Below are 10,389 nucleotides of genomic sequence, written 5' to 3' on the forward strand. Positions count from 1 at the left end.
CAGTTCCTCTCCATTACCTCTGGAGAAGGGAGTTCCCATTTTGTTATATCAGCCCAGCCCTGCCCCCCATCAGCCCAGGGGAAAAGGGGAGACCAATGAAGAATTCTGCCCATTGAAAGGCTGCTGAAATCGCTGTTGGAGGAGGGGCAGCCCCCTCCCCAACCCAGATGTGTAGAGAGAGAGAGAAATCTGGAATGCACAAGAGGTGCTGGCAGGGAGGAGGGTTGGACAAGGCTGGAAGGGGCCAGCGTTCCTGGCATCCTGTGGAATAGGGGGAACAGTTGTTTCCAGCCTAGTTCCCTCCCCTCACCAAGAGTCAACTCTTTCTCAGTTTCATTCCAGCTCCAACCCCCACCTCAGCTTCTTGAATATCTCTCTTATGGTGTCAATGAGGGAAAGGAAAACACTTCTTGGCCTAGAATCAGGCCCACTGGGTGGCAGCTTCACACACACACACACACACACACACACACACACACACACACACATTTCAGCTGGCTTCCCACCCTTAGAGGTATACAGGCCAGGGCTGAGCCATGCTGTTGGAAGGTGAATGCTGGATGGGAGGTTCTAGGTATCTGGATGCAGAACACCAGGTTCCAATCAGTGTTGGTTACTAACCTCCTGTGTGACTTCAGGCCAATGCCCTCTTCTTAGTGCTTCAGTTTGTTCATTTGTGCTTTTGTGAATAACCAGGCCAATGGCAGAGGCCAGACTAGAAACCAGATCGAAAGCCAAGGGCCAGTTTGCTAGTAATTGGCCAGACAAGGGCACTCACTCTTCCCTTTGGCTGTGCCCCCGCAGACAGTGAGTGCACAGTGTGCCCCTCCCCCATCTAGGCTGTAAAATGCTGCTGCCTGCTCTTAATGCCCTTCTAAAGGGCTCTTCTTCCTGCTCCCTGTCAGGGAGGAAGGCCTTACAGATTATTTTATCCCTCCCTATTCCCTCTCAGATAGCACACACTGCTTGGTCCTGGAGTCTCTAACAGAACTTTTTGCAACTGTGGAAATGTTCTGTAATCTGCACTGACCATTATGTTAGCCACTAGTCACATGTGGCTTTTGAATGCTTGACATATGGCTAATATGTCCAAAGAAATGGTTTTAAAATTATATTTAATTTTACTTAATTTAAATTTAAGAAGCCACATGTGGTGCCCGGCTGGCGTGGCTCGGTGGTGGAGCATCGACCTGTGAACAGGCCGTCACGGTTGGATTCCTGGTCAGGGCACATGCCCGGGTTGCTGGCTCAATTGCCAGTTTGTAGCTCGATCTCCAGTGTGGAGCGTGCAGGGGTCAGCCGATCAATGATTCTCTCTCATCATTGATGTTTCCATCTCTCTTTCCCTCTCCCTTCTTCTCTGAAATCAATAAAAATATACATATTTTTAAAAGTCACATGTGGCTAGTGGCTACTATATTGGACAGCACAGGTTCTAGGCAGCGCTATGCTTTGTTCTTTTTTTTTTTTTTTTGTAAGAGTTGATAGGAACTACCATTCATTGAGCATTTACTCTGCCAGTTTTTGCATAAGTACTTTACTGACACATCTCAATGAATCCTAGAAATTCCATTTTAAAGATGAAGAAATGAAGGCTTGAGAGGTTGGGTAAACTGGCTTCAGGTTGCATAGAAAGCTGGAGGGCCAGTCAAGCTGTAGTCATGCTCTCCAGCCAGTTAGGGAACTTCCCAGGGTGCAGCCTGAGTCTACAATCACTCCATAGCACATGGCTGGGCACCAGGGTTCAGGGAGGCTCATCACTGAGGGCTGGTTAATACATGCTCTTGGCAAAAAGGAGAAGGAAGCTAATTCCACTTACTTCTCATCATCTGGGGACTCTGGAATCCTGTCTCCCAACATCCTGCTTTCACATATCTCTTCTCTTGCCTTTCTCTTGGACAGTCTCCTTTGGAATACAAACTCACCTCAGTGGGTGCTATGTACAGAGTTTGGAAGAGGATGTCACCTGCAGGCCCAGAGGAAACCAGTTGGGCTGGGAGCTGGGACCTGGAAAAATCCTTGTCATTTATAAACAAGAAAACAAGAAATAGTATTATAATAGCTACCTTTTATTGAGCACCTACTTGTGCCAGGCACTTTACATACATCTGTGCTTATAATTCCCACAACAACAACCTGGGAGTTAGGCATTATCATCACCATTTTACATATGAGGAAACTGAGGCTCAGAGAGGTTAAGCAGCTTGCTCAAGGTCACACAGCTTGTTGAAGAGTGGTAGAACCAGCATGGGAGATAGGCATCTGTGAGTTCCCTTAAAATTGTATTAGGCATTCTTCACATTGAGAAAATAGAGGGGTGGAGGGCTGGGCAAAGAGATGCATTCTCTAGGGGCTGAGGGACTGGTTCTGTTGTCCAAGCTGTAGAAGGAGGCTGAGCCCTGCCCTGTTTCCCACCTCCGGGCTCTGGCAAGCCACTTCTCCAGACTTAGCTGAAAAGTCAGAAAAAAAAAAATGCTCTGGCTGAGATTGATCTTCTTAGGACGGAAAAATGGCTGAAATGAAAGAGCTTACCCTGTATGTGTATTTGCAGGCAAAGATGTGCACGTGTGGTGCGTGTACTGAGTGAAGCACACCGCCACCAGAGTAAGACTATGGCTTCCTTTTAGGCCACACCCCTGCCACCTGTGCAGGGAGTGAGGCAGCTGAGCAATCTTGAAGAGGCTGTTTATTTCCTACCAGAGTTCCAGGGACATTGCCTGGGAAGAGGCCAACTCAACAATCAAAGCCTCAAATTTGCTCCCTGCCCCATACCTCCAGGGGTTACCTAGTCTCAGGGGTGTTGTGTTCATTCTGTAGATCCAGGGATGACACATGATGCCTCTCTCTCTCTCTCTCTCTCTCTCTCTCTCTCTCTCTCATCATACATACACACACACACAGGCACACAGGGTCTTGGGGTAAGGCACCAAGTCTAGCCTGCGTGGTCTTGCAAGTCTTTGTGCTGAGCACATAAGTGTGCACAAGGCTGAGTGCATGTGTGCACACAAATGGGTTAGTGCAGTGTTAGGAGTCTCTTCACAAATAAGGGACAATGATGATAGCATTGTGCTGAATCAAGTCCTCCAGTTGGCCAAGTACCCCCATCTCTTCTCAGCAGCTGGAGTGGGACCAGGTCAGTCACAGTTCAGGTCAGGGCTGAGAACTCAGGACCTGGCTTCCAACTCCTTTCTAAGTGTGGCAGGGGGCTATTTTGGGACCTGAAAGAGGATCAAGTCCCCACTTCAGAAGGATAAGATGGCCACTCAGGCCAGAATGGAGAGTGAGGTTTTTCTTTGTGCTTTTAAAATCCAACCATGTGTAACAGGAACTGACCTTTTCCCTCGGAGCTCACACACCCCCACCCCAGAGAAAGGTTTCCGTAGACAAGGGTGAGTGGAGGTTTCTGTAGACAAGGGTGAGTGGGAGGGGGTTGTTAGGGTTGTGCGTAGGAGTGGGAGGTTGCTTCCGTGCTCCTCCTCTGGCCCTGCAGGAGTGGGTGGAGCATATTTACGTTAGCACCCAGGTAGTGGGTGGTACAGAGGTAGGGACTTCCTGGGGATACACGGGGTGGTTGTGATGGAGGGTCAAAGGCCTGCATAAAGACGGGTTAGAGCTGTGGGGTTCCGGGTTCTGGGCTGGGTCAGGATGCCCAGATGAAGTAGGCTATCTCATCCAGGTCGACGGGATAATCGGTGAGCAGCACTGGGGTCTTGTCAAAAAGCTCACCCTTATAGCTGCGCCACTTGCCCGCGGGCAGATAGACGTCACGTTCTTGCTTGCCAGGCTCCAATACTGGTGCCACCAGCAGAGTGTCCCCGATGAGGAACTGCGAGTCGATGCGGTGAGCTGTCTCATCGCCCGGCGCGATCCACCAGAGGGGGCGCACAATGGGGTCGCCAGTGTCAGTGACCTCACCGGCCAGCTCCAGCAATAGCGGTGCCACGAGCGAGGCCCTCAGGGCGGTGAACTTGTGCGCGATGGCCACCACTTCAGCGTCGTATTGCCAGGGTGGGACTGAAAATTGCATAGCGGGCATGAAAGCGGCCACCTCCAGCCAGCGCACGTAGAGCTCGCGGTCCGGCACCTTGCCGCCGCCCGCGGTGCGCTCTGGCACCACGTTGCCACCCACCATATCCGGCAGGATGAACGGGTAGCCCAGCATGCTGACGGTGAGCACGGCCGGGATGAGCGAGCGCAGCCCCAGGTCGTAGCCCCACACGGAGTCCCGGTCCACCAGGCGGAAGAAGCACGAGATGTTCTGTGACTGGTAGCCTACGCGCACCTCCGCCAGTGAGAAGAAGGGAAGCGCCATCTCCGTGTAGCGCCGGCTCCATATGTTGGGGTCTGGCAGCGACCTGTAGGTGCTAAAGTCCCGCGGCAAATAGCTGACTTCGCCCGCGTCAAACTTGAAGGAGGCGACCTCGTAGTGCGAGCGCAACCGCCGCAGGTGGCCCTGGAACCAGTCGCGGGCCTCGGGGCGCGTGAAGTCCAGCACGGCGCCGATGCCGTTCCACCAACGCACCAGCGCTGGCAGCCGGCCCGTGGGTTCACGCACGAACAGCTCTCGCTCCACGCCCTCGCCGAAGGATGATGAATTGTAGTTGACAAATGGGTGCACCCAGAGCGTGACTTGAAATCCAGCGTCACGCAGGCGGCGGAACATGTCACTGGCGTTGGGGAACTTGACCTCGTCGAAGTGGAAGTCACCGTAAGCAGGTGTGTACGTGTCGTCGATTTCCAGGTGGCTGCTGTTGAAGCGGTGCTGTCGGATCTGCTGGGCAAAACGCTGCACCTTGTCCTGGTCCACCTCACGCCCGTACAGCACCCACGTGGACCAGATGGGGTCCCGGAAGGTCTCGGGTGCTGGCACCCTCGACGGCTTATTGAAATAGCGCCGGACCATGTACTTGTGGATGGAGGTGATATCGGAGCCGACACACACTCGGTAGCTGAGCTCGGGAGCTGCGGGAAGGCCGGCTGGCGGCTTGTAGGGCGTGTTGCTGTAGCGTGCCTGCAGCCGCAGCGAGCGCTCCGTACTGTTCCAGCCCAGGTGGAAGGGCACGGAGTCGTTGACCTTGATGGCAGCCGCGCGCGATGAAAGCCAGTAGCGCTCGAGGATGCCTCCGAATGCTGCGTCCGAGGAGTAGACGTCGCTGGTGACGAAGGGCTGCGGCTCCTGCTGGCCTTCCAGCCGGATGGGCCAATGCTGGGTCCTCATCTCAGCGCCGCCGTACCAGTGCGCCTCCCCGTCCCCCAGGAACATGGCGTGCTCCACTGCAAGCCCCGGCTCCGCCTCCTCCCAGCGCACGCGGTAGCACATGACTGTGTCCTTGGGTCGCACAGTCTGGATGAAGAAGTGTAGCCGGCGTCCATCCGCCGTGCGAGAGCAGCCCAGCAAGGCGCCATCGCGGCTGCAGGAGTCGAGGTCCAATGCACCGGAGCGGAAGGCCAGGCGGAAGACTTGCTCGCCCTTCTGGTTGCGGATGGAGAAACCTCCAAGTTTAAGGTCCAGCTGCTCCACGCGCAGACGTTCAGCCTTGCGCAGAGAGGCACTGTAGTAGCACCAGGCTACCACCGCGGCCAACACCAGCAGCAGCCCCAGCACTGCCGAGCCCAGCAGCGGCTTCACCTCTTTGGATGCTTTGGGCTTTACAGGCGAGAAGTTGTCAGGCAGGAAGGTGTACATGGCTGTGGCTGAGGCAGCCTCAGGACTCTTAAGGCCTGTGCGGCGCCCAGGGCATCGGCGCGGGTAGGCCTGGCTCTTCTCCAGATTTTGGGGCATCAACCCTCAGTTAAGGAAGGAGCGGGCAGTGGGCACCTGACAAAGCCCATCTGAACCCGGCTTGCCAGAGTCTGGAAGGGGAAGAGAGAGGCGGAACGGACCTTCTCATTCCATAGTATTTCCATTTGCTGCAGCAAGAAAGAAGAGGTGTACACTTTGGAAAGGTGTATTCGGGGACATAAGGGTTTAAAAAATGGCAAAGGTGAGACTTACGAGGACAATTTGTATCTTACCCTTTCTCAAGGGCCCTAATGTTTGTCGACATTAGTCAGGACTCTGAATGGGGAGGAGCAGATGGCATGCATCCCATTTTTGTGGGGAAGAAACAAACCCACACAGGATCAGGGAGAAGTCCAGATCACAGAATATCAGACTTCATGGGATCACACATGGGAGCAGTTCAAGCTGAAGAGAAGGGGAGGGATCTGGAGAGGACATGGTTCCCCAGAGATGTGCCATGGTGGGAGAGGGGAGGCATCATAGGGCAGTAGGATGAGTTTCCTTGTCCCCAGAAGGGGAGAGGAGAGAGCAAGAAGAAACAAACAGCTCAGGCATGGAATTTAATCAGAAGCCAGATTGAATCTGGAGATTAGTTCTGTCCTAGGGCTTGGTTTGGAGGGAGGCAGGGTTGGGTTCAGACATTAGGGCTGGGGTCAGGAGCCTGGCTCAAGAGCCATGGTGGCTGGCTTCTCAGATCTTCCCGTCTTTGTCCTCAAATTCTACTCTGCTTTCAGCCATTGTTCACCAACCCATTTCCCTGCCCACCTTCCTGCTCTGCTCCCAGAACCACATCTTTGGCCAGCTGCCACCTAGCTTTGTCTCTGCCACTCACCCATTATCCTGATGCCCCTGCCCTAGTTTTGGACACTGTCTCTTCTCCCCTGTACCTGGTAATATTACAATACTTCCCCTATAGACCTCCATGCTCTAATTTCTTTCCCCCAATGCCTCCTTCTTATAGCAACCATAGCGATCCTTCCAAAGGTGTGGTTCAGTTGGTTGGGGTGTCGTCCAGTGCACAAGAAGGTCGTGGGTTGGAATCCCAGTCAGGGTGGATTCGGGGCGCACGCAGGAGGCAACCGATTGATGTTTCATTCTCACATTGATGTTTCTCTCTCTCTGCCCTCCTCTCTCCAAAATCAATAGAAGCATGTCATTGGGTGAGGATTAAAAAAACAAACTTATCAGACCACATCTCCTCCTAGTTTACAGAGCTTCTCATGACCCCTGGGATGAAGTTCAGAAGCATAAAATTTGCACCTGAGGTTCAAGGCATGATATGGTCTCATCTGCCTTTTTGATTCCATGTCCAGCCAGGCCTATCTTATGACTACCAAGCTCATTTTCCCCCCAACCAAAATCCTTCAGGCCACCTGCTTTAGGAGATTTCACCGATCCACCTTGGGCCAACATCTCTCCCCAACCTACCAGCTCTCCAGGGATCAGACGCCCCCTCCCTCCCCAACTACACACATATACTCTCACACACTGCATGCTAAACACCCAGGTATGACTGGGAAACATAGACTTGGGGGGGAGGTGTGTGTTGCAATCTGCTGCTCAAGGCCACCGACTCTTCCTGATTTAGCCCTCAGGACAAAGTCCAACAAAGAAATAGCCCTAGCCAGGTGCATACACACATACACACTGCCAGCCAGCCAGCTGCACCAGCTAGGGGAAAGGAGAGAGGGAGACTGGCAAACAGTAATTAGTCTCCTCCCAGATGCCAGTGTCTGTTTCTAAGTCCCCCAGGAGATGTCAGAACTGTTCAGGACCTCTACCACCCCACCACTCTCTTGAAGAGACTATCAAGAATGCTAGGTGCAGATCAGAACTTTGATCCCAGATTTCAATATACAGCCCCTCCCCAATGTGCTGTCTCAGGGCCTCATTCTCTGTGCTCTCTGCCCCCCAATGCCCTAAGCTAGTTGGTTCTGGCTGATCTGGAAGAGCCTCTTATTCCCTTCCTCTCAGCCCCCATAACTTAGCTTTCAAAACCCCCACCCCAGGATGGATTCCCTTTTCTGTAGGTACAAATTAGAGAAGTTCTCCTGAGAAATGCAGGCAGTAACCTTTTGCTGATGACCTCAAGCTAAACAAAACCCAAAGAAGGTCTTAGGTGGCCCAGGCCAGAGCTGCTATATATTTATATTCATTCATTCATTCAAGGCCCCATTCTGAGCACTAAGGAAATAAATGGGAAAGGTCCACAGCTGGATAGGGCTCCCTCATTCTCAAAACTTTCATATTAAATCAGACCATTTCATGACCCCTGGAGGCATGGAGAGGCCACCAAAGTGACCTTAGAAGCCTTTTCCAATACTTCATTTCTGAGAAGCGTAACTTTCTAGGATTTGGAGGTTCTTTGATGAAGGACAGGAGCCTACAGGCCTGAGCACCCACTCCATGCAGGCCCTGTGCTGGTCTCCCAAATGCCAGCAGAGCACCCACCCTAACAGTAATGCCAAAAAAGAGGCATAGCTACAGTGCCCATTGTACATATGAGGAAACAGTGGCCAAATCAGAAAAAAGGAATTTGTTTGAAGTCACCCAAGTAGGTTGCCTCAATCCAAAAAGTCATCTTAATCCGCCACAGCCTCAGTTTTAGGAGACAGGATATAATGGTCTGACAGGCTGAATGCAGCAGAGGAAAGGAGCTTTGTGGTTAAGAGGCTGGGACAGGCTTCTATCAAGTGGGTGTGGGCACGGTGTGGCCTGTTTTTCCAAGGGCTGCTGCTGCTGCTTGCTCCAGGAAGGATTCTTGAGGGTGGGAAAGGGGCAATTTTAATAGCATCTGGTACCGGGACTATGGGGGAAGAACAGTGATTCCAATGTTAACGGGGGCGATACAGACTCCTGTAATCTGCTGCCTCCACCATCAGACCAACCACAGGCTAATGTCAGCAGGTGGGTTTGTCCCTAGCCAAGACTTCTCCCCACTTGGCTAGGGTCAACCTCATTCTTGGCTGCCAGCCCCTAGTCGGGTATGAGGAGGAGGACCCGACAGGCCCATTTGAGGGGAGGCCATTCCAAGTGGATTCGTTTCTCTCGAACACAGTTCCCAGGGGAATATGTGGAAATGTCAAAGGCAACTCGATCCGGCCCATTTCCCTGCTCAGCGGAGGGATCCGGGAGATCGAGTGACTGGGCCTACAGCCTGGAATGCTCCACCCCCACCCTCAGTAACCCGCCCAACAGCTGCAAAGTCCAAAGGGACAGACTGAGGTCAAGGGGCCTGTCTCCCACTGGAAACCAAGGCGACTCAGCTGTCCAGACTCTCCTCACTCACTCAGCAATAGGAGCAAAAGTTAAGTGTGCTTCCTCAGAACCCGCCCCCCCCCCAAGGTCCTCCCCCTGGGCTCACTCACGGCAGTGACCCCAAAAGTGGGGGTGAAGGTAGGCTCCTGCAGATCTCCACGCTAGCCAGAGTTGAGCTGCCACCGCGCAAAGCGGAGCGCCGCCCAGTTAGGGGACAGCTAAGGCCCCGCCCTCTGGCCGTCTGGCCACGCCCAGGTCTTTTGGTCTCGCCCAGTACCTAGGAGTCCAGCCCCGCCCCAGACGCCGGACCCCTCCTCCCACATTGTCACGCGGAGTTGAGGCTCCGCTCCTTAGACCCTACCTTCCTCCTACTCTGGGTTCAGCTCCCGGCATCTCAGGCCAGCAGCAAGCCCAGTGCCTCCCGGCTCCGCCCTCGCCTGCAGGCCCGCCCCACTGGGGCGTTGCTTACCCACTTGCGGGGGACCGGGACAGGGGGAGGGGAGGGGGGAGGGGAGGGGAGGGGGGGAGGGTCTGCTCCAGGTCTGCAGGGAAATGTAGGTTTGGAGGAAGGAGCAGCTGTAGAATGTTAGGATTCTTGCACCTCCAAGCTAAATTTGGGATGTGAAAATAAATAAATAAATAAATAAATAAATAAATAAATAAATAAATAAATAAATAAATTTGGGATGTGTATGAGGGATTCGTTCCCCTCCAGATTTGGGCAAGTGAAGGTGGTATCGGTATAATGCTCTTACTAGCTCTCCCATATGGGAAAAAAAGTTTCTTATATGGGAAAATGGTAGCAGAATTCCTGGAGAATCTCAGCGGGCCGATATAAGGCGGATCCAATCAAGGACTCCACGGAGGGACCTTGGTTTCACCAGCAGGGAGGCCCAAGTTGTCGGTTCTCACCAGTCCAGACTGACAGCATGGAGGTCAGGGACCTGGAAGACTGGCTTCCCCCGGAGTATTTTGCAGCGTCCCCGCACCCCCCACTCCCTAGTGACAGGCGTTGGAAATGACTGTACTACGAGGAAGTGAGCATGTCCCGCTATACCCCTGCCCCAGGGAGGAATGGGGTGCAAAAATACTGAAGATCCCAGAGATTCCAGAACACCCCACTCCTTGCTCCCTGAGGGACATAAAAGCAGGGCTTTGTTTCATAATTCGAACTTTCTTGGTTATAAGACCCTCCAAAATTGTTTTGGGCCCCTTCACTTAGGTTGGGGAGGACAGTAAGGTATATGAACATAGGTTTTTGCGGGGCTGTGATGGAGACTCCTGGAGTAGAGATCAAGAGCTTTGGGTATAGGGACAGGGCTCTGACTGCAGCATGGAGGATTCTGGGG

The 10,389-nt window shown here is 53.1% G+C and overlaps 1 protein-coding gene across 2 annotated transcripts; it reads right to left on the bottom strand.

Moving 5' to 3' along the window:
• Positions 1 to 1,480: 1,480 nt before the first annotated feature.
• On the bottom strand, positions 1,481 to 9,438 carry MYORG (myogenesis regulating glycosidase). Of its 2 annotated transcripts, none has more exons than XM_080671244.1 (2): positions 9,402 to 9,438; positions 1,481 to 5,910 (listed from the first exon to the last, which is right to left on the bottom strand). In XM_080671244.1, the coding sequence occupies exon 2, from the start codon at positions 5,780 to 5,782 to the stop codon at positions 3,641 to 3,643; it is 2,142 nt and encodes a 713-aa protein (XP_080527370.1). In that variant the 5' UTR covers positions 5,783 to 5,910; positions 9,402 to 9,438; the 3' UTR covers positions 1,481 to 3,640. The 2 variants fall into 2 exon arrangements, with proteins under 2 accessions (XP_080527370.1, XP_080527369.1); XM_080671243.1 differs by lacking the exon at positions 9,402 to 9,438 and adding an exon at positions 9,151 to 9,261.
• Between the last annotated feature and the right edge of the window lie 951 nt (positions 9,439 to 10,389).

The sequence above is a fragment of the Plecotus auritus genome (genome assembly GCF_963455305.1).
Source record: "Plecotus auritus genome assembly, chromosome: 5".
NCBI lineage: Eukaryota > Metazoa > Chordata > Mammalia > Chiroptera > Vespertilionidae > Plecotus > Plecotus auritus.

Coding starts and splice junctions, on each gene's coding strand:
- MYORG (XM_080671244.1), bottom strand. CDS start 5,782: ATGCCCCAAAATCTGGAGAAGAGCCAGGCCTACCCGCGCCGATGCCCT.